Source organism: Gobius niger, assembly GCF_951799975.1.
Source record: "Gobius niger genome assembly, chromosome: 1".
NCBI classification, from domain to species: Eukaryota; Metazoa; Chordata; class Actinopteri; order Gobiiformes; family Gobiidae; genus Gobius; species Gobius niger.
In genome coordinates, this window is record NC_136852.1 from 24,997,382 (window position 1) to 25,025,092 (window position 27,711).

The following is a 27,711-nucleotide window of genomic DNA, read 5'->3' on the forward strand; positions in this document are numbered from 1 at the left end:
ATATTTTCTCTATTCCTTTTGAAATTTTTTCAGACTTGGTACATCAATCATCTGCAAGTCAATACAGTATTATACAGTCAAGTGAAGATGCGCTTCCTTTCACTATTTTCCCTATTTACCCAGGGTCTGTACAAAGAAAATCGTATGTATTCCTCGCGTTTCTTTTGTTCTGTTATAACTCTTCTGAGGGGACCTTTATCTTTTGACTTCGGGGATTGTTTATTGATTTATCATATGTTTTAGTAAAGGTTACTACACACAAAAAGTCCATTGTGGCCCTCTCTCTTTGGTTGAGTTCAATTGTTTATTAAAACTGTGAAAGAAATATTCAAACCACTGCATAACATAGCTGTATATTTGGCAGATGTGTGGATTTAGAGAGTGCACTGTCAATCCATTGTTCTGCCAATAAGTCATTTATATAAAAACAAGCCCTGTTAAAAGAAATATTAGGTATAAACATTTCTTTTATGTGACAAAAAGAGCAATTATCTCGTGGTTATGCAAGGAAGCGTCTGTCGTTGTCAACTCACCTTTGGATACAAGACTGGGTTGAACTTGAGTCCTGTCGCATCGTCACAAAAAAGCTGCATAAAGTGTGAGAGAAAAAAAAAACACCAGGTGAATGTTATCCAAGTGTTAGAGACAGCTTTCTGCTTCCTCCCACTCGCTGCACACAGACAGCCACATATATTTTTAGCGATGTTTCTTTTTGTTACCTTTGCCACCTGCGGGACACTGGGCAGCTGGTTGATTCCCGCTAATGAGATTCTGTCGTGAATTGTTTTGGTCCTCGATCTGCGACAAGACAAAGAGAGACACCGCGCTTCAAGCACTTTTTTTTTTAGGAAACTTTGAGAAACATTGTAAAGAAAATGAACAAGGCAATGTGACAATTCGAGTTCATCACATGTTGGCACTACGAGGACAAGTTTGGGAAGACTACCTTTTCGTTTTAAGATTTGTTAGGCCATTTGGTTTCATTGGACAGAAAGAGATAGGGAAAAGGGGTAAAAAGTGAGAAGAGACCTTCAGCAACACAGGACGGTGAGACAGGCATACGTGCTGAGACCTAACCCTTTGGCCAGGGGTAAGCAAGTTCGCTTAATCAAAGGTTCCTTTCATTCATTCATTGTGAAATGAAAAGGTGCCAAGCCTTCCCATGGTCGTCCAAATCCAAGTGTTGCTTTATACAAATAGTGGTGTTGTTCCAAGTAACAATCATAGACTGTAGAATTAAGAATGGACCAAGGGAGCGAGGCTTTCCAGATTGGGTTCAGTACGGGCTAGCTGAGGCTCTTTCATGCTAACAATTTGACTGCGTTTTTGGAGCCAACTCCATTACTTAGAATAGGGTGAAAATAAAAATAAAAATAGCGAAAGGGAAAAATTCAGACGATGTTAGTTATGTTTAGTCAAACACGTGGAAGTCAGAAGGACAAGCCTGTGTTCAATAATGACTTGGGCAAAAGTGTCTCAATGGAAATTCCATAGGAGCCAGGAACTTCGGGAGCCAACCACCATTTCCTGATGGTTGCAGGAAGTAGTAGGCCACAATAAATCCATTCTTCATTTTACAGTCTATGGTAGCAATGTGCAATCCTAATTCTCAAAGTCATTTGGGGGTGGGGGCAGTGGACACATGCTAGAGGACCGGAATTGGCTCATGGGCCTGACGTTGCCTATCGCTGTTATTAGCATTTATCAAGACAGGTGCTAAATAAGGAGTGCAATTTGGAAAAAAGGCATACACTGTAGCTCTTTATGGGTATGTCGCACCTAATTTACCATTTGAAATGGCCTGTATTACAGTATTGGGGACTCATATCTGAAATGCAAAAGAGAGAATGCTGCGTAAGGAAGAAATGCCCAAACAACTCTGCAGCTGATCCATTTTTGCTCATGCAGCTCGTTTTGCACTCACCTTGGAAGCTGGGTTTCTTTTACTTTTGACTATAAAGTGATTATCCTTCACGTTCTTTCGACTGAGAAAAACTATAATTTAAGCTAATCACAATCAACACTTGACATGTCATTGCCTGGGTAGAGAGCGAGCATTGGGAACTGGCTCAGTAATTTAGCAATAGATACGCTGAAGACGTTAAATAGTCAGACATCAGTTAAATAGTCAGATATCAATACTGTAAGACGACAGAGCCCTCCCAATCACTTTGTATCTTTATTGGTGGTTAAGTATGTACCATTGCATCTCTGTGTCAGCCATTAAACGTTCTTCACAATCACAGCCAAGAAAAAAACAAACTTGATTGACTGTTTTCTAAGTGAGTGCTTTCCAGGGAAATGCCACCCACAGTGTTAATAGCCGACATCCCGCACAACTTGCATCGGTCCAAACACATCCATGTCATTCACTATTAGCAAACAGTGTTTAAGTGACTGGTTATCATTCAGAAAGTTCTTTTATTTTTTATATTCAGTTTGCATTGCCATTTTCTTATGTAATTTGTCCGTGTTGCTAAGAAGTTAATGCAAAAGCAGCATATTACCACATGTCTGGACCCCGTCAGCGAACAGCAATTATCACTTGCTTTGAGCCAGCTAATCCCTTGATGTCTCAGACAAAGCAAATACGGCCAGCATATTATAAAATTAGGTTTCTAAATGTGTTGTCAACTCTTTGCGACTATAACAAATAATAAAGAGAGCGCTCCAGGGGCAAAGCGGGTTAAGTATTTACCTGCCAACCAGAGGGAAGGATCGTCTGAGCGGTAACTGTGTCTTGGCAACGGATCATTATGTCCTCTCCCTTGATCTCGGTGGGGTACAACCGATGAATTGGCTTTGCATATTGTGTTATTGTACCTGAGAATGATGCGTAGAAACTCCTGGCCCTCTGCTTCCTCATGCTTCAGGGACATGATCAGGTTTCCGATGCTGCTGCCCGTGCAGTAGTAGTTCATGTGTTCCTGTAAAATCCACAGACAGGAAAAGGTCAGTCCCTTTTTTATTAGGCACGTTAGCATAAACCAACAAAAGCTTAAAAGGAATGGATAAAAGGTATTTCGCTTTAACTGCTTTGTATTCAGCATGAGCTACTGTGACTAAGCAATTTCCCATCATTGTGGATCAATAACGTTTAAGTCAATAAGTACCTGGATAGAAAGCATAAGCAGCTCATGAGCCGTCTGCTGATAAAACCACTGTACTATTGTATTGGTCAACATGCATTCAATCTGATGTAGCACCCACTGCTATAGTGACAGTCCCCACAGTCAAGCCCTAAAGAAGCTGCCTGGATTGGCGGTGAAATGCGAATGAGCAGACAAACTTTGCTTTACCATTCCCAGGAAGTGTTTTCGATAAGCGCGGGCCATGCTGTTACACTCCAATCTGTAGGTGCTGCCCCCTCCTGGACTCATGCCATCTCTGCCATCTTCGTCCTCACAGAAACTGGACTCTGAGGAGGACGGGGTCCCAATGGGGGCTTCCGCATCCTCAATCCAGTACCCTCCGAACTGTGGGAGGATGACCTGGGGGTACGGCCCACCTTTCTCCAGGACCTGAACAAGCAAATGGGACAAATGAAAAGAGGCCTAACCCTATAGTCACACATCTTTGGGCTGCACATATCTATTAAAAGACAAACAAATATTACTGAACCAGCAAATGAGACAATGAAAAAGACTTCTAGTGATTCTCAGCTCATATTTGTCTAAAACTGCTTTAACAATGAAGAAAATTAACCCCCACTATAATGGAGCATGTTTTCTCCAGTTCGGCCTTATCCAAATCTTAAAGCTTCTTGGTCTGAGAGTTTACAGCCTATAGGCCATTATAGCATCATTTTAAAGCTAAGGCCGACAAAACTCACCGAAGCTTGTTCCTTGTTTTTGTTGACAAGTTTTTGTTGTTTTTGCCCCATTTTTTGTTGTTTTTTGAAAACACAAAAAAAAGGGACAAAAATGTATGTAAGCGCTTAGATCAAGAAGCTTTTAGATTTGGGTGAAGCCGCACTTGAGAAAATGTGCTCGCTTACAGTGGGGGTTAAGAGGTTAACAAGCCACAAACTCTACTGTGTGCAACAGGTAGGGCTCATGGCATGTCTCACACCCCAGCGCAGCAGAACTGAAGACGTTTCCAGAAAGTCTTAATCTCAAAAACAAATCTTTAAAGGTTATACTACTTACAAATATTTTGCTTGGTCTAAATGGTCTTAATCTAAATTACTGTTAATTGAATCAAATTAGGCTACTTAAAACCAAAAAGCACTCACGTCTTCTATCCTTGGATATGGGATGTAGTCGTCCTGTAATAGAGGAAAGCGCACATTGTTAGAAAAGGCCAAATTTACCATAAGTGGAGAGTGCAGCGACATTCACGGGGAGCATCCACAAAGCCACGAACACAGGAACATAAAAGGGCGCACAAACTTATTATTTCAAATGAGCTCAATGAAAAATGATGCAACAGCCTGAAATGCCCAGTCATCACGATAGGGCTGCAGAGAGGGCGTGGCCTCCTTCTTTGAAGATGACGTCACGGGCTCAAAGTGCTTTTGACTGGCCGTCCGAAGGGATTTCAAACGCTTGTTTGGTAGTCCGCTTCTGCAGCCGGCTCTGTTGTGTGCACTGACCTCTAAAACTGCAGAGGTGAGGATCAGCACTAAACAGGACAGCAACATTAGCATTTTGCAGCAATAAGATACTGCCCAGAGTGGATCAATCTATACTTTCTTGAAGTTTTAATCAATGCGAGCTTATTGGCAATGTAACTTTGAAGAGATACGGCTGTGTTGAAGTTTAAATTGTCACAGTTCAAGATAAAGTCACCAAATCGTGTGAGTCTATTGTTAGGCCTCTACGATTTGAACAGTAGTAATTAACTAAAACAGGCCGACTCAATCAAAGTACTATACAGCCCTGGTATTACTTACATTATCGGCTACATTAAACGGGGCAGACACAGGAATTTGGGCTCTTCAATGGGTTATAAAGTAAAGGACCAAACAGTAACAGTCTCCTACCATAACCAGATGTTTACATCAATGTTATAAAAAGACACATATACATTTTTTTTTTTAAACCAGAATTAACATTTACATTTTTTTTAGGTCAGTTTAAATTCTAAAAAATATTTCAGAAGAATGAGAGATAATATTAATGAATATTTGGTAGAATTGCCTTTTAAACTGTATAACTTGGGTAATACTGGTTTCATGTCAAATGTGTCTTTTTATAAAGTGCATGCAAACATCTGGTTCTCGCTATAATTCACATGATATCAAACTGAGAAGCAAGAAACAAGGTCGAAAACATTTGATGACAAGGACCGGAACAGGCACAAAACACAGCTCACAAAAGCAGCGACACATTTTTTAAAAGAAAAATCATGCAATATATTTAAAAAAAATCTCCATCTGGTCACACCTTCCACCTTTTGGTCTCCTCTGCTTTTGGGACCTGACCATTGTCCGAGTGAAGCATGAGAGTAAAGAGGTACAAGAACACATTTGTTAAATATTCTGCTCTTAAACTCCAGTTGATACATCATGCATTATTAGCGTCTTTTGCAGATATAAGTGCACAGTAAACATAGATGCATTTTAGGAATCCAAAGCACCCATAAGCCTCAGAAAAGGGCCCATTTAGAGATGCAGAAATGACAGAAAATCACTCTGCCACCATGAACTCCAGCACTATATATTATTTTTCATTAGTAATATAGTGCCATTTTCCGTTGTGCCAACTTTTGACAGTTTAGTGTATCCACTGACTATGTCGTATAGAAACATGAAGCAATTATTTTCAATCAATCTATCAAAGTTTATTTCTAAAGCACTTCACAACAACACTTGGCTTTCCATAAAAACGTAATAGAAAAAAAATCCACATTAAATGACATGAAATATAAAAACACAGGCAAATGGAAGGCCAGTCTAAATAAGTCTTTAGTCTGGGCCAAGGCAAAAGCACGATCGCCCCACTGCCTAGACCCGGACATGGGCACATCCAAAACCATCTGAGAAGAGGAGCGCAGGTTATGGGGGTTGAATGACAAAATTGGTGTGATGTGGGAGTGTCTGGATGAGTTCGTAAAAAAGCGGACAACTGGAGGCGATGTATGGAGGACCGCTTGATACCATAATAGAGTGAATTACAGTAGCTGATGCGTGGACTGATAAAAGCATGTATTTGAAAGTCACTATGGGATAAAAGATGCAGCTGAAAAAAGCTACTAGATTGTCAAGAATAGTAGCATTTAATTTTATAATGCTGTGTGAGACTTCCAAAACAACACCTTTTCATACAAACTTCAATTGCTTGTCTCACAAATCATTTTCAAACAGACTCACTTTCTTTCTTCTACTCAGGCACAACAGGAGAGAAACATGCAGATTCCTATTGTATGCCTGTATGTATGTAGATAGGAAAAGATGAGACATGCGCTAAATTGGCCAATTACAGCGAGACACGGGGGAACAGCGAGCGGACGTGGCTGGGCGGAAAAGTGAGGAAATATATTTATATTGCACAAAGCTTTGAAATTGAATCCTTTAGCACAATTTACTATCAGCTCTGAGGCTCGCTCATGCTCATAATGACAGGGAAACTCACACATGGCGTCGTGTCATGCAACGTATTTACACAATCAGATGTGGAAAAGGTCAAAACGATTAATGAATGTGGAATATGTGAAATGCATTTGTGATGAACCGTACCTCTGCCACACCGTGGGCAGAGGAGGAGCAATAATAATGTTTCGTTGCACATAACGCCTTTGGGTTAGTGAGCAAACATCTCTACAGCAGTTCAATGCCACTTCCATCAGGGCAGCTTTAACCAACCAAGGTATTTAAATCCCCCTGTACGTGATATTTGTGTCTGGCAGTGGAATGATATTTGTTTCGTCCTGCTTCACTTAATTGTAAAAGTGGACATTTGTGAAAAGACACTGTGAATCTAATTGTAAAACATTTCTTTGTTTGATTTTGTGAAAGAACTTGCTGTCAAGTTGTTAGCATTATTGACTGTGACCCTGAAAGTCGTGATGTGTGGTTATAAAATCATCCTTGTTCAGACACAACTTACAATTTAAGCTAAACAAATAATGCACTCCAATAATGTAAACAAAAACATAAAGGTCTAGGGTCTTTAATAAAGGGCCAGGAAGGACCCAGCTTTTTTTTTTTTTAAAGCAAACAAACAGTTAAAGTTAGCTTTTGAGCTAAAGTAAGTAAGCAAGTAAGTGCTTTAATTGTCATCGTTCAATTGTACAACAAAATTGTGTTCAGGTGTTAGTCCTGAGCCACTGCGACTGCGAAAATACATCATTTTAACATTTTTAAACTCTGTATAGTCCCTTTAAGGCAGCCAGCCAAGTTTCCCCTACCTCCAAAAACATGCTAACCTAACACCTGAACACAAGCCCGTTGTTCAATTCTACAATGACAAATAAAGCACTTACATACATAAGCCTGACCTCACATTAGTTCTGAGAATGCCCAACACTTCACTGACACTGGAGTTACATGCATTAGCTAAAAATAGTGACCAACCCAACTGTTCTCACTGACATAAGTAAATCTAAAATAACTCATTTCTTTTTCATGTGGGTTTAGCTATCAGCCTGATTCTATTAATTTCATAAATATACTGACAACCAACAAACTATCCAGCCCTCTTGACAGATGTAACAACCCATGGGGCAAATGAACATCAAACTTTATAAAAAATAATATTGCAGCTTTATTATTTACACTAAGACAAGGCCAGATAGTCAAACCACCAATGGCATCACTCAAGCGTTTCTTCACAGGCAAATCCTCTGTATCTCCACCTCGACTGGCACGGCGTCATCTCTGTATCTACTTTACGAAATAACTCTGCGCTTCATGCATCTACAGACGGTACAGGCCGATCTGAAGTCTGGTCTGCGTCGAGGCTGTGAGTGCATATTGAAGAGCAGCTGCTACAGTCACCAGTGACTCATTGTCAACAATACGAGCCTGATCGTGGACGCTCTCCAATCCCTGAACATGAAAACAGCAAAACAAAGACGAGTGGCCAAGACAGTGCACACAAGAGAGGTCGTGAATGAAAAGAGAAAAATAAAGAGACGAGGCCCAGATTTAAAGAGGCGTCATCATGAGCTGTAGAATCTCTCAGACCTGAGATTATGGGATGGAGGAGGACGGAAAGTCGATGCACGTGGAGTTTGAGAGAGCATGGACTCGCGCTGATCTGAGAGTGTGTGAGCGGCCGCATGATGCTGTGAGTATCCTCTGAATCGACTATACGTCTCCCTACACTCAAGGCTTCACATAAATCAATACATTATGAAGTCATGCTTTTGGCCTGTTTTAACTGTGGGACTCCATCAAGTCAACCTGCAGCCAAAGTACTGCAATTTCTCAATAGAGTTTGGGTGGGTTTGGTCTGGACTGGAGTATTTTCAACTGCAGGCACAAAAAGGCTAAGATTCCAGTTTCTACCAAAGATACTGGCTGGATCTCTGGATATCTGGAGATGGGTCCCCAGACACTGCACTGAGGTCGCACACTGGGCCTGAAAGTTTGACCCACAAGCATTGAAGCATGAGTCAAATGCAGAGATACATCTACTCACTACACTGGTTTGCAATCTGGGACTAAATTATATAGATCGGTTTTTGGATGACATCACATGAGGCCATTATTGGGAAAGGCCGGAGTTATTCACTATATCCTAACGCTAATTTTATCTCTGGCGGCTAATTTTGCAACCAATAATTAAGACGTGATGATGCAGAGATGATATTTTACACGGTTATTTTATGAAGTGATTTCCAGCTGCACGTTTTGAATCAGGATTTACATCAGTGAGTGTTCGCAGGTGCGGGCCTCTCTCTGTGTAAAGGTCTTTCTCACTGATAACACGTGATGAAATGCAGATATTATTATGACAGCTCATACTGTAGAGCCAAATACAGTGTTAAATATTTTAACAACAAAGACACACACATCTAAGTCTCAAAGAGTCTGCTGGTTAAAAAGAAACACTTTAGATTATAGCACACAAGTTCAATGTGTAGGTACAGGGAACAAGAAAGCAATTACACATGTATGTACAGGTAATTACACAGTAATAAAGGTGTACAACATGTGTAACAAAGGCGTACATGGTGTAATAAAGATGTACATAGCGCCTGACTTTAGATGACAGCGCTCATGGGTAGTTACTAGGGCTGGGACAAAATATTGGATCGGCTCGCAATACTTTATGCTGCAATAGTATCGCAATACTTTCAACACTTGTGTATTATGCACTCTTTTGTTTTCCAGAAACAGCACTTTTCAATCTTAACACTTGAATCAATGAATGTCAAATGGCATTTGGTTTATAAACTTTGGACACATGACTGTTTTCCTTTTTACACATTTTAAAGATGCACTATGCAACTTTTTATGTTAAAAAACAGTTGATATTAAGGCGTATTTTGACCTTTCAGTGACTCAGTGGATGCTTGGGTGATTAGCATAGCACCTTTACTTACCGTCCCGGATCCAGGATCAATTGTTTTTTAGATTTTCACTGCTAATTGAAGCGTATCTATGGTTAGGTATTGGGGCTAAACGGTTTTGCCAAAAATCTATATTGCAATTGTTTTCAATCAATATTGCGATTAATCGTTCAGCTCCATTACGTATGCATTTTTTTTCACATAAAAAGTTGCATATTACACCTTTAAAGTAAACCTGTATTACTTATCATAATTATTTGCTATATCGCAATACGGCCCTTGAGCATTGTGATACGTCAGATCACCAGATCATCAGATCGTGCCAAAAGTGGATCGTCCAAGCCCCAGTAGTTACACATTTACACATTTATTATGTGGTAATTTTACCCAATTTATGAAACTAGAATTCCCTTTTTAAAGCTGCAACTACATGTACACCTTTGTTACACCTTGTACACCTTTATTACACGTTGTATACAGTTGTTACACTTTGTACTCCTTTATTAAACCTTGCACTTAAATGTGTAATTACTTTCTTGTTCCCTGTACCTGTACATGGAACACTTGCAAGGACAACTGCACAATATTTAGAAATACAAAAAATGATTTGAACTAGCTGGTTGGTTACTGTGTCCCCGATGTGCTAAACCTACCCTTTCACACCACTACAAAGACCACTGCAAACACCTACAGATCTGCCGACACTGCTGATCTCACCTCCCACCACTGTCTTAACAAGCAGGGTCTTGCAAAGTCATTGTGTGGAGGAAGTTCCTACTATTTTAAAACCTACCAGTTCCTTCGTATCTCAAAGTAACCTCTGATCTAAACACGTTTCACAGTGTCACAAACGTTCCAACATTTCCTCTAAAATCTCTTTACTTGCACTTGAATTCTCAGCTCCACTTTGCAGCCCACCCTCCCGTCTGCTTCTCAAACTCCCATCTGTGTGACTCAAGGTTCCAAAGCTCCGGGGGCCGGCGGAGGGCACAAAGTGGCTCCGTGCGGCGAGGAAAGACTTTATACAGCGGAAAGGAAATCGATGCGTTCTTTTCAGATATGGAGAAAATAGTAATTCAATTTGCCGTGGCGGCCTCCTATATATGCCCACAGCCAACCATTATTGAATATGGCAATGGGGTGGCCTTCTCCTATTAAATTATCAACGTGAGCCAGCCGTGTCAAGTCTGGTGGACGGTGACAGAAGCGTAAAAGGTTAATATTCAATTAAAAGTTTCTAAAGCATGCAGGCAAATAGCAGTGGTGTTGGGAAGAAGTAAAAGGCCAATACTGTATTTTGTTGGCCTTGGTAGCCTGGAGCAAACAAAGAGCATTTCAGTTCACAGCCATGAATACAAAATATGACATAACCTAACGGGAACTTTGTGACAGACATTCAATTAATTAGATGGCAAATGTGTTTTTATTAAAGAGTAAAGAATTTGTACTTTTTATTTGCTTACTTTAACACAACTGTTTGATTATGTCTCTCGTGGCAACTATGGGCTTTAAACAGAGAGGCTTAGATGGAGAGGCTGCTATAGAGACACTAGCTCTCGAAGATGACCATTCACGCTCACAATCAATCACGAGAGAAGCCGCTCTAAAGCTTGGAGCGTCGTGGTTGCCTTAATGATCTGAAGGTCCCACAGGGCCCGCCGATAATAACAGAGCCCTCTGTTTAAAAGAATCGGTCATGCTTTACAGTTAAACATTACGTATGGAATAACAAACAACAATGTCTGTGGGCCAAATCCTGACTCTTCACCCCTGTGGAAACTGAACACATTTTCCCCAGTTCAGCTTTACCCAAATTCTAAAAGTGTCTTGACTAGAGAGTATACAAACTATCGGCCAGTGTAGTGCCTCATTTGAAAACTATGGCCTAAGCCAGGGGTAGGCAAGTTTGTGTCATGGAGTTTCTTCAATGCCAAAACACCAAGGGCCGAAACTCACTATTGTAGCCCAAAGTAAAGCAACTTTTTTTCTACAAATATAAGTTTTGCACATAATATATGACCTAATGGGGTGTTTTGCTGGGAAATGTGAAAATATTGACAGTATTTTCCACATTTTAGAATCCTTTTCACATCTTTGGTCTCTGATTTATGAATAAATCTTTCTTCAAAATTCTCTTGGGGGCCAATGGTTTTATGCTGGAGGGCCGGATTTAGCCCCCGGGCCTGACGTTGCCTACCCCTGGCCTAAGCTCTTTCCTCATTTTTGTTGTCAGGTTTTCAATATTTTAGCAGGGTTTTTGCCACGTTTTTGTTACGGTTTTGTTGCATTTTAGTCACATTTTTGTGGCTTCATCACAGTTACATTACACACACAAAAATTAAAACTTGACAATAAAAGCTTGGGTGAGTTTTGTAGGCCTTAGCTTTTAAATGAGATGTTGCCCTGGCCTATAGGTTTTAAGGTCTCGGGTCAAGAAGCTTTAAGATTTGGATAATGCTGAACAGGAGAAAATGTGCAAATACAAATACTTAAACACTTCCCTTTAAAAGAGAATGCTTCCCATTGCACTTGGACAAGTAATGATACAGCTAACCATTCAAGCTGATACTGGTAATATTGTACTGAAAGCAAAAATGACATTACAGATCAAGAATGCTTACCGGCATCCGCTCCAGCATGTCGAAGAACTCCGCCGACTGCAAAACACAAACATTATGAAACATTAGCATTTTTGACCCGCTAAACATTGTCTGGCACCAAGAGGCTGGTGCTTTTGTTAACCCCAATTTGCACCAGTGAAATCTCAAGTGTCTGACTTAGCATAACAACACTGTGTAAAAGTGGTGCTCTAAAATGATGTTACATGTTAGTGGAGGTTCAATAGGACAAATTGCCCCCCTCTTTAAGCCCTGAGCGCTGACTGAAGAATCACTTGAGGAGGTTACACAGGTGTATTTATATCCGGAACAAACAAAAACAAAGCACATGGAATCCAATTAAAGCAAGAAAGTAGTACCAAATAACTCATTACTCCCTACCTCTGCTGCCCAAATGAAAGTAAACAGACTATGAGTTGCTTTGCGTGTTTATCTGTGACCCACTGACGCCTGGACTGTAAAGTCAAAAGTGCAAACCGGGAGTGTGTTTCCTTCACACCCTCTTCATGTTCTCTCTCTTAACTCTGATAAGGACCTACTTCCTCAAAACATATAAAGAGCCAGCGCACTCTGTCAAACACGGGTCTACTCCAGTGCATTCACACGTCCGGGGTTTCCACAGCGACGTGTAAACAAACCACAGGGCGATAATGGCTCACACCCGACCCCCCTCAAAGTGCACAGCAGGGGAATGTATCAGTGTGAAGTGACACTTGAAATGCTTTTCTTTAAAGAAGTATTGCTTACTAGTAACATATTGTATATACATATGTGTTTGTGGCTTTATTCAAAATCAAAATAATAAGAAAAGTGCAGAAAGTGCATTCAAGAAATTATAATTGGGGAATTTTCTCTTCGGACTCTGATTTTCTATTGTAGAAAACGTTTTCAAGAAAGCATCTGTACTAGGTCCTTTACAGAGCTAATCCGAGAAGCTTTAGTTCAGCCTCCCTCGTGAAACTCCAGTACGATTTACACGACTTTGAATGTACTTTTTTAACTTACTGTTATTACTGTCATACTTGCTATTACTTATTCTACCATTTCTAAACTCCTTTCAATGTATGAGCAGTATATTGCATTTCTGTTGCAAAATGAGAAGCTAAAAGTTCCGATGCAGTAATGGCCTCGTCATAATAGTAACCACCTGTCCTCACTGCAAACTGCAGTGAAGAAAGATTAATATTGAATTGGACTCTTTAGACTAAAATGTCTGCAATTTTATCAATTTATTTTTTGCCTCTCACTTATGAACCTCTCATTGATACCAGTTGTATTATCTTAAAGCAGTACTAAGTAACTTGTGCACCCGGGAGGCCATAAGCGCCACTGCAGGTGTCGTAGCATGTTGTGTTTTTTTACTCATTAATTGTCCGAGAGAGTAAATACTGCGCTGACAGAAAAGACAAAGGGAGAGAGGGATATTGTTCATCCAATTACACAATGGAGATTTAAAAAAAAAAAATCACTCAAACTGTAAATACTGTTTAAGTGGCGCTAGCCCGCAGTTAGCTTTGCCCGTTAGCCTGTTAGATTCTTCTTCATGATTCCATTAGTGTGTATTGGTGACTCCGACCCGATGGCAGTCAAGTTGCAAGCATGGTTTTCTGGCCAGAGACACCAGGGGGATATGAAAGACCCCCCAGTTATCATACACTTGTATTACACCCAGAGGGACTACGGAAAGGATTTATTAAGGTAAACAAGTTACTTAGTATTGCTTTAAGTCCCTTTCAATAAGCCATATAAGAAACTTAATTTATACCTTTGCAATCAAGGTCAGGCTTTGGGGCCTGCGGTCACGGCCAAAGGAACTGCTTCACCGTGATGACAAAAATACATGAGGCGAGATAAAGGCCTATACCCTCTTGGTCAGCGTCCTAGTTTTACAAAGATGCAGAAGGGTCCAGAGCAGCTGGTCTGGGAGAATCAGACGGGACCTGGGCGTGAGTGAGGGCCACTGGGACAGAGGTGCACTCTTCACTGTGGATGTGTTGAAGTGAGAGTGAGAGTGTGGGGGGACAGACTGAGGAGGAGCTGCTGAGGGAAGTGTGTCAAAACATACGCAGCAAATGTTAGCACCACAAGGGAGAGGTGCTACAGCATGGCTAAAAAAGTATGAATTTTTTGAGGGCGAAAATAGAGCAGTGGAGAAGTTTTTCAAATTTCTTTTAATTTGAAGTAACTTTTCAGAAGCAACATATGACCATATTTACAGTAGATATTGCAGGACCATGTTCCCAATCTTGAAGTCACAGTCACCTCCTCGAGAGCCGACTGTGAGGTGCCTTTCATAAGAAAAGCCTTTGGACAAAATGCTCTGTCTGTGAAAGCTTGTAGGTTATGGAACATAACTCACTGCCCAGGAATGTCCCACATTTCCTATATTCCAAACTCAAAGTGTGGCTTAAAGCAAACCAGTCTTGTGACCATTATGAGACTCTTCTTTTACAGCTCTTGTACTGACTTCTGTTATGTTGTTCATAATCCGGCTTGTTTACGTCTGTTTTTGTTGTTTCACTGAATTTTCAATACATAATAAAATAGCCTACTGTGCATGTTTATATTGGCCACCTGGAGAAAAACGAATCCCCATATCTCATCGCCATCATAATGCTTGTCAAAACACCACATGTTCTGTACCAATATTGTTCAACCCCATTAGCCACTACAGGGACATGTGATACAAAATTCAAACAGAGTTAGTCAGACGTATGAGCGAGAAGCGGACGGAAATAGCCACAAATTCAGCCGACACATGTACACGGCAGACTGGCACTAATGAAGCCACAGAAATCCATCTCCGTTGGTCATTCAGGCTCATCTTCCACTAATCTCATCATCTGTTTTACTCCCCTGTGCCATTACTACAGCTGCCCCGTCGCCGTAGAAACCAAGCTGCTTTCATGTGGAGTCATGAAGATGTTCACACAATGGACCACGGCTCATCCCCAGTCTCATCAGAACGGGATACGCGGACGCTGAAGATATCAAATAACGCCACTTCGAATTGGAAATCAGTGCTGGCAGTCGCAGCAGTGTCTGTGCTGAGCCATCTTTGACGTTACAGAACAGTAACAAAATACAATAAAAAAAAAATACTAATAGCTAGTAATCATATATAGAAAACATGCAAAGTATTTCCCCGCTTTCCTTTGGTTAATAACTTTATCTCTGAGGCACAATAAGGTCAGCGTAAAGCCTCCGCACGGCTCCTTTTTATTCATAGCCCAGAGGATAAACTGGATGACCTTTCCGCTGATACTACAAGAACAATATTATTACTACTGCAGGCAGCTTCGCAGGAGGAAATTTGACACAGGTTTTGAAGTCGATACGCAGACCAAAGGCATCTGCAGAATATGATATGTGCCATTTGAACTGAAACTACGCGGCGGGAAGCTAAGGTCCCAGTTCTTTACAGCGTTTTCCAGTTCATGTGTTAATAGTGGGGCAATGTTTTAACCTCTTGAACCCCACTTAAACCAAGCACATTTTCTCCAGTTCGGCTTTACCCAAATCTAAAAGTGTCAAAGTAGCGACAAAAATGAGACGTAAATGAGGATGAAAATGCAGAAAAGTGACAAAAAAGCCATAACAGAGCACCAAAAAATAAAAGACAAAAAGCGATGAAAATGTGAAAAAAAAGCCAAGAAAGGAGCAGCAGAAAAGTGATGAAAAACTGATTAAAAAAAGTTTTTGTCAAAAAAGTGACGGCGAAAAAGGAAAAAGATCCATTTAGCCCACTTTTGTAGGTCTTCGCTTTGGGCTCAACTGGAGAAAATGCAAAATTTTGGCATTTTTTGGTTCATGTGTTAATAGTGGGACAATGTTTTAACCCCCGCCTTAACCAAGTGCATTTGTGCAAGTGCAAGTTCAGCTTTACCCAAATCTGAAAGCTTCTCAACTGGAGCCTATAGGACAGAGCAGCCAAGGCACATTTTTTTCATTGAAAAAATCATGAGGCACACCACCAGCAGAAAATGTTAAAACATTTAACTCTGTAGCCTATATTCAGTCGTTCTCATCAAAGTGTCTTAAATTGGAACACCGTATAATCTCGCTAGCCACAATGCCTCAATGCCTAATTCTCTTGTCTCAAAGAAATTAACTACCTGATATGGAAGAGTATAATATGGTTACTCTGCCGATCACTAGACAGCACAGACACTCAAAAACGGTGCATTATTTGTGGATAATAATGCATTTGTTTTAAAAAAAAAAACAACTAGGTGAAATTGGATAATTTCCCAAGGCACACCAGACTATATCTCACAGCACACTAGTGTGTCACGGCACAGTGGTTGAAAAACACTGGGCCAGAGTAACTTCTCATTTAAAAGTTAAGACCTACAAACCTAATGTTTTTCCTTGTGTTGTTGCCGTGCTGTCCCTTTTTTCACATGTTTCTTTTTCATTCTCATTTTTGTCCATTCTCTTTATTGTCGCTCTTTTGTCACCTTTTTCGTAACTTTTTTGTTGCTTTATTTGTTATAAAGTATATTTTTACCTTTTTTTCTTTTGCGTTTTCCTGCTCGCTTTCTTCTTGTTTTTGTTGCTATTTTGACACTTTGTTGAAGAAGCTTTAAGATTTGGATAAAGTCAAATTGGAGAAAATGCACTTAGATAAGAGGTTAAAGGGGGGGTTTAATGCTTTTTGCAGGTATTTTGTAATAATGTCAAACCCATCTACATTACACCATCTTACACATTGCAACATTGGTCTAAAACAGCTGAAACAAAACATCCAGTTTCACTTCCTAGTTTTCTCGTGACCTCTTGCTCCTCTTTGCTGCGCAGCTGTATCAATAAAGAGCAAAAAATATCCGAGCGGCTTAGAGATCAAGAGGTGCGGAAGACATTTCCTGGATACGTAGGACCTCAGGGGGAGCCATTTCAAGAAGATTCAAAGATTACTCAAAGCTGCGCGAGTTGGTCGAAACACAACTCCACGTGCTTGATTTAAATGCATGGCTTGTCGTATTTCTAGTCGACTTAAGCCTCTCAAACAGATTGTCCAGGAGGTTTCCATTGTCGTAGAGGTTTTTCAAACTCTGGGTTGTTTGAGTTGAGGATGCAGTTGCTTACCATTAGTCAGACCCCGCATAGGGATTGACCAAACAAAAAGAGTGAGTAACGTTTCTCCTGATCTTTTCACACAGACAGTTATAAAAGCCGCAGCCCTGAGTCAGCTCTTTTCAACGAGACGCCAGTGAATTGAGAAATTGTCCCAAAGCAGGTAACATGACTCTCTTTCTCTGCCATCTGCATCTGCACCGCGCATTTCAATAACACTGAGCTGTTTGGCTGTGCAAGGAAACGATAGGCCTTACCTCTGTCGCTGCTAGGTGTCTGTGTGACGCATTATGGTCGATCTTTTCTTACAAAACATGTCATCCTCTGTTGACTCTCGTTTTTCCCTTTAAAGCTCAAACTGGAAATACAAGTCGAGCAAGGAATGTTTGTGTAAGGGAGTCTGCATATGTCTGAACAAGCTCAGCACAAATACACGCCAGCGATAGACCCTTCGAGGTCAATGAACAGGAATGACAAGCGCTTATGATTTCCAAAAGGGCGGAATTGACTGGCACGTGTTCTCGTAAAATGGATGGTTGGAATGAATAAAAACAACAAAAAAAACAGTCAAACGCATCAAGAAATTAAAAGATTTTCCTTGGAGTTTGTTTTTATGGCGATGTTCCTGTATTTCATGCATGCTCAGTCAGTCGGCCCCAGTGTGCATATCCTTATCGTTTCTCCCTGTGCGTCGTCAGATTCAATGTTGCCGTAGCTCAAGGTGACACAAACTTCAGAAAGTAGCTCACGTTTGCACAAGTCACATGTGCAACTTCACACCGATCCCGGACACTACAGCAATTTCAACTGAAAGGCTTTTGAAAGATAAAGTTGGTTTCTGTGCGTCACTGCAGTTAAGTATTTGTACAAGAGTTTACTGTTCTTCATCATTGGTACTAGTCTCGGTATATGTCTTATTTAGGCTACCTTTCTGTTACACAATCACAATCTACAATGTCTATTCTTCAGCGCTATGCGTGTGGATGGGAATTAATTGACTTGTGCACAAGTGACTCGTGCACTGCTTATGTGCAGTACATGCTCAGCAACACAACAGTGTGTTTGTGTCATCAAACATGGATGTAATGTATCAAATCATTACCAAATGATCTAACTGCAAAACTCATAGGGCCCGATCGTCTGCCTGGAGCAACAACAGTGTTAGCGCAGAAGAGAGTAACATCTTGAGTGCAAACAAACAGTGTGCCAGTGCTTGTGTGGCCAGGGCGCGGGGCATGGTTTAGAAAGAAGGGGGCGACTGAGGCGTGGTGAGACTGGAACAAGCACTTGTTGCTTTTTCCCCTTTTCTATCCCATTGACTCATCTTTACATTCACATCTCTCATGTACTTCCTTCAGTATGTAGGGTGTATCACTTTCAATCTAGGACAAACTACAAACTTTATCCCATCCATCTCCTATGGCTCCTCCTGCAGATGCTGGGTTCAAGGATGGCCTCGTGATTCTAACCGGGCCTGTTGGTCGGTCTCTCATAAGGGGCTTCTGACTTTATTCCACTATGAGTTAAACATTGGCCGTGTCCCGAGAGAGAACATACCACTGGCTCTGGTATTGAAGAGCGTTGTACTACACACCGCAGAAACGTGACAAAAACACCAGAATGCACTTCCCCAATGGACCTGTGCACTACAGCATCTGATCAATGCCATCAAGCATGTCTAGGTTATCGCCTGACTGTAAAGTAATTTAGTATTTATTGTACTCGCAAAGCAGAATTGTATATCGTTAAAATGAATGCAAATATGTTGCAGTAAAAATGTTACTTGTTAGGATTTAATTTTAGATCAACACTTGTTATAACACAATTACAGTTACAATGTTTTTTTGTTTTTTTAAATGCCAATCCTAGACTTTGAACACCTTCCACCTCTTCAAATGTTATTTTTAAACACAGAATAATTAATGACATCAAGCTGACAGCAGGAGCAAAAAAAAGAGGTTCCTGAAAATCAACAGCAGCATTTCCAATTTCTTTTTTACACCATGAAGGAAAAAAAAATTCTATTCAGAGCCTCTTGCACAATGACTTCATATCAGAATAAAGCTTGTGCAATATGATCAGCGTTTCTCAGCTTATTGTAGTATAGGGATGGAGATCATTTTACAGTTTCCTGGACAACAGAACTCAATTAGACCTGACAGTACAGTCGCATTACCGTCCCCACAGTGTTATTGTGACCTCTGACCCCAAGCTGGAGCTGCTGATAGATTCTCATACAGACTGCAACCCATGTCCCTGCCACTCAAGACTGGGCTTTGCAACACATTCAGGGAAATGCAACAAGAAAAAAAGGAAAGAGTGCGTCATACCGTGAGGCTAAAGCGATGAAGTACAGAAGAGCTCAGTTAAAGTCAATTGAAAAAATGTCAGTATAAGCTCTGTTTTGAGCTACCCTTTTAATGGGGCCATGTAACTATGGAGGAAGCAATCCAAGTAATAATACTGTACAGATGTCGCTCCCCCAGACGACTCCTCTGCAGTAGCCCTTTCAAGAGAAGTTCAAGGCATTATCTTGTCTGGAAATTATATCCCACATCTCATCTTGTCTTTTATTTGTCTTATTATTTCATTGTAAAGTCAGGCTTTTATCTGTGTGTATTGCTTTCTAGCTATTATTACAGTTGCTTTTTTATTGGAAGTATTTTTGTACAGGAAGGGTTTTAATGTCTTTTATCTTCAGTTGTTTGTGCAGGTTTGGACGACCTAGATGAAGACCTAAAAAGAGCCCACAGCTCGAAATGAACAATGTAATTTCCCCTCAAAAATGTGGAAAATATGGCTTTATTTGGAGGGGTTAGAAGGGTTTTGTGATTTAAAAAAATGATGAAACTGAGCAACGGAGCTATTATCGCAGCAGCTCAAGTCTTTTTAATCCTCTTAACTCAACATCAGCTAAGTTCACAACAAGTGCGATTTGTCTCTCAACACATGAAAATCAGGTTTGGCAAGTGTCCTCAACCATGTACGTGTGAAGTTTACACATCACCAATCAGTCACTAAAATGAAAAAAAAACAACTTTGCACTATTCAGTCTTCACCTCAAACTTGCAATGTACAACGCAACATACTAGACACAATCAACTTTAGTTATATTTAACAAGACACATAGCACTGGCGTATAGAATCAGAAACTTGCTTGCAAGTGCTTCAACGTTGAATTCCTGTCGGTGAATTTTAACTTAATTTCACTAATCCCATCTTTCCCTGTCTCTGTCACTGTCTTCGAACGTCCGTATTGATTTTAAATCGCAGACAACCACAGATCGATTATATTATTTATTTATTTATTTTTATCAAAGGCCAACAGTTCTTAAGGGTAAAGCATGAGCTATTGTAAAAGCCATTTAATCAATAATTCCCTTGAGAACTGTGTCTGTCCATGCTTATAACACTATTAGAGGTTTTTCATAGAGCACAGTTCAACCCGACAAGCCATACAGGCACCGCAAACACGCAATGATGAGGTGCCAGGACGCTGCATGAGTGGAGTGTTTTTTCTGTGCACAGGTCGCAGGGTCTCACCTTCATGTTGGGGGGTGCGGTGCGGGGTGGCGAGGGCGGACATTCTCCCAGTGGCACAGTGGAGATGTTGAGCAGCTCCTGTTTCCTGGACAGAAGGAAGAAGACACAGGGTGTTGTTGATGTTGACCATAAGAAAAGCTTCCGCAACATTTCGTTCTGTTTCACCTCCGACTTTCAATTAAAAGTTTTTCTGTAAACACTTTTTGTTTTTGTAATGAGCTCAAATCAGCACAGCGTATTTTCCATTCAGATGCAATGTCAAGTGCTCGGGAAAGCAACGCAAACACTCAGCACAAATATGACATGGCGCGGAGAGAGCCCTGAAGGTAATGAAAAAACCCCGGGTGAGGATTTGAAACATGAAGCCGCTGTCTCCAGACTCCAAACAAACAAACGCTGTATCCTCCTGAGCTGAGCAGAATCCTTAAAGCTCACCGTCTCTGTCTACATTTCGGTTACGGCTCACGGGAAAGCACGTTATTAAAGGAGGATATGACTGCTTTGGGGCCACACGCCTTATTCAATCAATGCGCTTTTCCATTTTCCCATTGCTGTTGTTGCTGCTTGGTGGCGAGACTTAAAGGTAGGGCATGTCAGATTTGTTTATGCAACGTTTGACAAATATCTGCGTATGAGGTATGAGATATGAGGTGCAAACATGTTTAAATAAAGTTTATAGTTTGGGTCATGGGCCTAGCATCGTTGCATTTTTGGACTTGAAGCTTTAGGCCAGTCACGATAATTGCAAAATCGACTTATCGTTCAATAAATGACAGATAATCAATACATTTTGGGCTCAAGATTTATTGGCTGTACAATAAGTTGTGTAAATTGTGTTTCATTATATTTCACGTTTATTGTTGGATATAGGCAAGGCAACTTTATTCATACCACGCATTTCGTACACAAGGCAACTCAATGCGCCTTATAAAGTAAGATATGCAAAATTGGAAACAGGTAAAAGCTAAGGTAAAGCACATACATAAAAACATGAAGACATGGGAGATACATAGTACGCGAGGGCGACTGGAGGGCGGGGGAGTTGAGAAAAGGTCATGAAAGCAGACGCCGAAGGATTGGGGCGTGGTTAGGGAGGGGTGTGTGCAGTTATTTGCATGGTCCTTGAAATGAATGTGTTTATAAATATAGTCGTGCAGCCTCAGTCCTTATCTGGTTTAGCTTCGTACTAACTTTTCGAACAAAGCTACACAGTCACTTTTAAGCTTTAGAGTTGGTTTCTGTGGCATTAAAAACATCATCACTAATATCGTCCTGCCTGAATATATCAAACTTCAGATTCTGTTATTGTGACAGATCAACCTGAAGCTTCATAGTCCTTAAGGGATTTTCCTTTACCCACTGACTCCTGTAATACCTACAGTACTGATTTCACGCAAAACTCATCATATGATTATGAGATAAAATGTATTCTTCGTCTTAGGTAACAAAAACCGGAACAGGTACAGCATAGTATTATGAAGCTGCTCATTGATCGATTTGGAGACATGTATACAAGCCATCTCGTACTCTCTCCACAAGGCCAAGTCATCGCGTCTATGCATGTTTGTGAATCGATGCATCGAAACCAAACACTCCTTTATTCACGGCGCATTCACATACAGAAGACGACGGTTGTAGATATCGTTTTACTGGTGCAGGCTCTTTGTTCTGTGGAGCGGACGACACTTCACAGCAGCTGATCTGTGAAAGCCTGTCAGAGCACGTGACCCTGAGGTTGGACAGCGCTCTGTGACTGTGGGGCACGGTTTGAACAAGTACAATACATCTCGTCATCTGCTAGTCAGAATCGGTCATTATTAATGTGTGAGCAACAGTTGTGTACATGCAGGTTTACAGTGTGAGGGAGAGCTTGTTCTGCGTCTGTGCAGGCCTTTAAGTAGAAGTACAGACGTCTCAAACTTCTGGTGAGGCAATTTACGGATCACACAATGGGAAAGACATGATTATGAACAAGGGTTTAGAAAGTCCAATGATGTGATAATGATGTTTACCTAAATAGGGATACCTTTACTGCTCAGACAATGACTATGTTCAAATTGAGTAAGACTTTTTCCTAAACGTAACCATTTCTGACACTGTAAATGTTTTATAAATGATGAATGAAGTATTTACCTCTAGATTTCCAACTGCTAAATAGTGTGTAGTAACCAAATGCATTACAAAATACATAGAGAGTTTTATAATGCGGCGTTGTTGCCCACATTAAGTACAAATCTACACTTTGAAGTTTGAACTTTTATTTCTTAATATGTTAAGGCTAATTGTGGCCTAACGTGGCATCCATTCAATTCCAGGTTGAAAACTGTCATGTTAGAGGCTACCAAAACTGTTCCACGTTTTCTCCCGTTACATAAAAATTACACGAACCAAGTCTAGTTACACAAGTTAAACATGTCGATTTTCTAAGCAGATAAAAAGGCGTAATAATATTTTGGAAGCTATACCTATTGCCTATGCTGGGAGACGCTAAATGCTAACAACATTTGCGAAAGACCAGACAGTTACGCATCAACTTGTCTAAGCTCAGGTAAGAGCATATCTCAGTATGGAAAAGCGGTGGCCTGTTCCTTTAAGTAAGTAGATCCGTTGGCTGCAAAATCATACCAAAGTATATTCCTATTCAGCTGTGTGGAAAAACGCAAAAAATAACCTATGACTTCCACCTACCAACCGCGGGCAATATATACAGAGGAGAAAAAACTATTAAGGAAAGAAATAGAAGGAGCGGGTCATGGAGGGAGTGAGTCAGGAGACAAATGGGGCTGCAAAGGCCAAACCCCGTGTCATTTCATAAAGCAGCGCAAAAAGACTTCATCCACACTTACACATTTCACCGCAAATAAACTTTTACTTTTACTTTTACTTGAGTATCCTTGGCAACCGCTTATTTTTGAATAAGGAAAGATGAGATGTTGCCACTGACAATATTATGAGCTAAAATGTCATACGTATTGAATCAAAGCAGCGTTTAAGAATCATCTTCCATCGCCTCATGTTTCTGATGTGGTAAAATATGTCTGTAAAAATGATTTTGGCCTCTTCCCTTTATCTCAGGCTTCCCAAAGATTTTTTCTTTTGAATATTTTGTATAGGATAGTGTGTAAGAAGGACAGTTAGAAGACATTTTTCTTTTTACTTAAGACAGTACATCAATAGCAAATGATGTAATTGGCATTTTATACATTTTCTTTACAGTTAATGTCTTTTAAAACTTACTAAACCCTGGAAAAAAATGTTCAGAAACTCGGCAAGATGATTCAAAGAGAAGGTGCCATACGATTCGAATCATGTTTTTTTTTTTTTGTCGAGTTTGTCTGGGTTTTTTTTTTTTTTGGGATGTGAAATCTCAAGGTTTGTGTTTATCGAAAGCTGCAGAGGAAGACTCGGGCAGCGTTAGCTTCTCTATTAAATTCATTTATTTCAGAGGTGACAGAACAACAGAGAGGTGAGGAAGCGGCAGCTGTGGGGCTTTGGCGGCGGAACTGTCTGTGTGTGGGCAATGGGCCAAAACGGAGAGAATCAACAGATAAAAGGACTTTTGGAGCGGTGTCAATACAAACCATTTAGACTTAACGACATTTAATTTGACTGGAGAAAGAAACAAAACACACACAAATGATTCACTGGATGCAGTTGAGTCATAGTTATTGAAGTGTGTTTTTTCTACCATATGTTAAGCATTGCTATTTGTTACAACAAAACTAGCACAAACATACACACATCTAATCTACGAAGACTATGTTAAATATTACTAATAATTAATCAACACCAAATTAACTTTGTATGTTCAATCAGGGCTCCAGATTTTGAGTTGGTTGCCATTTTTTCCCCCATTTAGCTGCATATGGACATCATTAAGGACAACCATTTTACAAATATGTCACTTAATCTTCTATAACCATGCATTTTATGTTTCTAAATAAGAAATTATGGATTTATGCTGTATGTCATCATTTTAAGGGGAGACACTACTTTTTCAGGTTTGGGGCCAAATTGCTCTCTGAACATATACGCTTTCACTTGGAAACAAAAATATACCTAATCATCACAATAACATGTTTAAATATTGCACTGACTCAATGTTTCTCCATAGATCTTTTGGGAGATCTGGGAAATATTGTTGCAATGATAATGTCAGTTGCTCCTACAGACTTGAGGGAGATTTTTTAATATGTAATCCCGAACCAGATTTATTAGTTTTTAATAAAAAAACTAAAAAAAACATGGCGATATTTTACATTTTTACAGATTTTTCCACTAAAAAAACGATTATTTTAAAACTAAACATGATCCTATGAAAAGTCTTGGTGACAACTTTGTCAATGAAATTAAACAATACATTTGAATCTGCATTTTTAGGCATAAAAGGCATTATCTTACAATTAAAAAAATGACTGAAAACTTGCAATATAATTTTTTCTCATATTTATGCCAGTAATCTATAGCAAAAGCTTCAAAATGATACCGTTAAATATAAAAATGTTTCCTATTCACCTGCAGTGTTATTCTCCCATTGGTACAAATACAAATGCTACTGCCTATTGTACCTCGCTGTATACGGCACACATGTGGTCAAACTGTAAACGTTTTCGCACAGTTAACGTGGCATATAATGACTGTCTACGAATTTTGCTGACAAGACCTCGATGGGAGAGTGCCAGCCACTTATTTGTTTCTGCTGGCATCAGAATGTTTCATGCAGTTTTGAGAAACTTAATGTACAGATTTATTTGTCAGCTCAGCAACTGTGACAATATGATTTTTATGAGCTTTACCAATAAATACATTTTTTGTCCCCAATCTTCTTTGGTCTCACTGATAAATGCACTATATCATATGTTTATATCGGGGCTTTTGAGATTTACAAAGCTTTTACAAAGTTTAAACCAAAAACCTTCCAGTTATAAGTCATCAACACAATTTTTTTTTTTTTTTTTACTATTTTGTATTTATTTTGACATAACAGCAAAGGTGTTCGGTCAGTCTTGCACTGAATCTAGTCTATAACTGACAGACGCTTTATGTTGAAATCCTACGTTATAATCCTTGAGCTGTAGTCTACACGTAGAAGATGCTGATGTGTTACTGTAAAAATGAGCGTGAAATTTCTCCCAGTGAAAGAGTGTGAGTGTTGCTGGTCATAAATATAAATAGGCCACGTTTTGCTCTACATAATGAGACCAAATCTAGCACAAGATGTTCTGAGACTTTAATCTGCTGCATTTGACTGCAAATAATTACAGTCGATTCAACAATAATTACATCCACACTGAGGTTTTCATGCTTAGATAAAGATGGTGACAGCAATATGAATGTGTCCATATGTGTGTCTTATACCTCAGGGCAGATTGGGCCCTCGAAAGGGGGGAGCTACACTGTGATTTACTATGATGTAATGCTTAAGACCTAACATGACTGAGCCGAACTGTCGCGAGAAGTTGAAAGTATATGTGGTCTGCATTTCTCCTGATAAACACAACACTCTTATTCAGTAGTGAAAAGGAATGAAAAAGGTGATTCCACAAGTCTTCGAGATAACACAAAATGTATTACAGTGTATTATCGCTCTTTTCACATAATCTTATTTAAATTAAACTGTAGAGGAAAGCACTGTAAAATGAAGGTAGCAGTGCAGGTGAGCAGACAAATCTGTTTAGAGAGAAGGTGACAAACCAGGCTTAAATGATAGTTGACTCCAGGACACATATCAGGGACCAAGACTTTACCACATTTCCCTAAGAGCAGATTTCTGGTTTAAAGAACGAGTGGACCAAAAAGCTTGAAGGTTGAGGACGAGGTGAGATCCTGTCGTTAAGGCAAAACAATCCAGAACAAATGACATGTACTATGGTGTCATATGAATATGAATGGTCCAACGCAGCAGTAGAAATAAGCCTTGACTGATGACGGCCTGTTGAGAGCCGAGGGGGGGTGATGTTACAGGGTCAGGGGGAGACAGGGAGGACGTCTGATGCTTTATATCCCCCTGAGCTAATTGAGTTAGTGACAGCGAGCAGGAATTACGGCAATTAAAAACATTAATAGGGTCTAATGGTCTGGCCATCGCAAAATGAACAACTGATAACCATCCACTTAAGATTAGAAACAAGGTCAGACGTACAGCCAACTGCATGCTCTGCTGAAGTAAACTATGGAATAGCAAACAAAAACTGTGATGAAAATGATCTAAGTGTATGGTAGGTAGGACTTGTTTATTCACTCTGTGCATTATAGAAAATGTTTTTGGTAACAGGTTTTCATTTTGCTTCTCAACCACGCTGCCAATGGTCCCATCAGAAAGCCCAAAGAAGGCACAGCCAATGATCTAGACCAGGGGTGTCAAACATACGGCCAGCGGGCCGGATGATTTAATCTGGCCCCTGCCCTGTAGAGCATAAATTCCAGAGTATGTAAAAAAAAGAGAGCACTGGCATAATAAGAGCTCAGGATATGAACAACCCATGATCTAGTCGCCCTCTGTCGGCCTCAGGGCGGCTGTGGCTTCAATAACAGCTTACCACCTCAAAGTGTGGAGTGAATGAATAATGACTACTATGAAGCACTTTGAGGAGCTTGTGACACAGGCTTGTGAAGTGCAATACAAGTGTAAGCCGTTGTTATTAATGAAGCTACAGTCAACGTTGGGCTTTGACCAAATCACAGCTTATTATTATTAATTTATTAGAAAATAGTCTCTATTATATGCGGCCCGTGACCCGCCGTGGGAGCTGAATTTCTGGCCGTTGACACAAAATGAGTTTGACACCCCTGGTCTAGTCGCTTGTGGATTACGTTACAGCTATGTACACGGAGCACTGTGGCGATCACAGCATCGTGGGTTCTAGTCTCGACTCTGATAATTTGCTGAAAGGCCAAAAAGACATCCTCTAATGCAGATGAAGCTCTAAGTGGTCACCTGGTTGGCCTATGCTCAGAGTGTCATTCAACTGCCTTGCTAATTTTGTTGTTCCATTTAAAAAAAAAGTGGACCCCA

General features: G+C 40.2%; 1 protein-coding gene across 8 annotated transcripts in view; it reads right to left on the reverse strand.

Annotated features, from left to right (window-relative positions):
- rap1gap2a (RAP1 GTPase activating protein 2a) overlaps positions 1-27,711 on the reverse strand; it is a 101,428-nt gene that overhangs the window by 10,083 nt on the left and 63,634 nt on the right. For 4 of the 8 annotated variants that reach the window (XM_079558245.1, XM_079558243.1, XM_079558247.1 and 1 more), the window contains 8 exons: positions 20,697-20,781; positions 12,081-12,116; positions 5,388-5,420; positions 4,235-4,267; positions 3,300-3,521; positions 2,824-2,927; positions 720-798; positions 534-587 (listed from right to left, as the gene is read on the reverse strand). In XM_079558245.1, coding sequence (XP_079414371.1) covers positions 534-587; positions 720-798; positions 2,824-2,927; positions 3,300-3,521; positions 4,235-4,267; positions 5,388-5,420; positions 12,081-12,116; positions 20,697-20,781 — 646 coding nt within the window. The remainder of the gene's footprint in view (positions 1-533; positions 588-719; positions 799-2,823; positions 2,928-3,299; positions 3,522-4,234; positions 4,268-5,387; positions 5,421-12,080; positions 12,117-20,696; positions 20,782-27,711) is intronic. The other 4 variants (XM_079558246.1, XM_079558244.1, XM_079558248.1 and 1 more) reach the window with 1 other exon arrangement.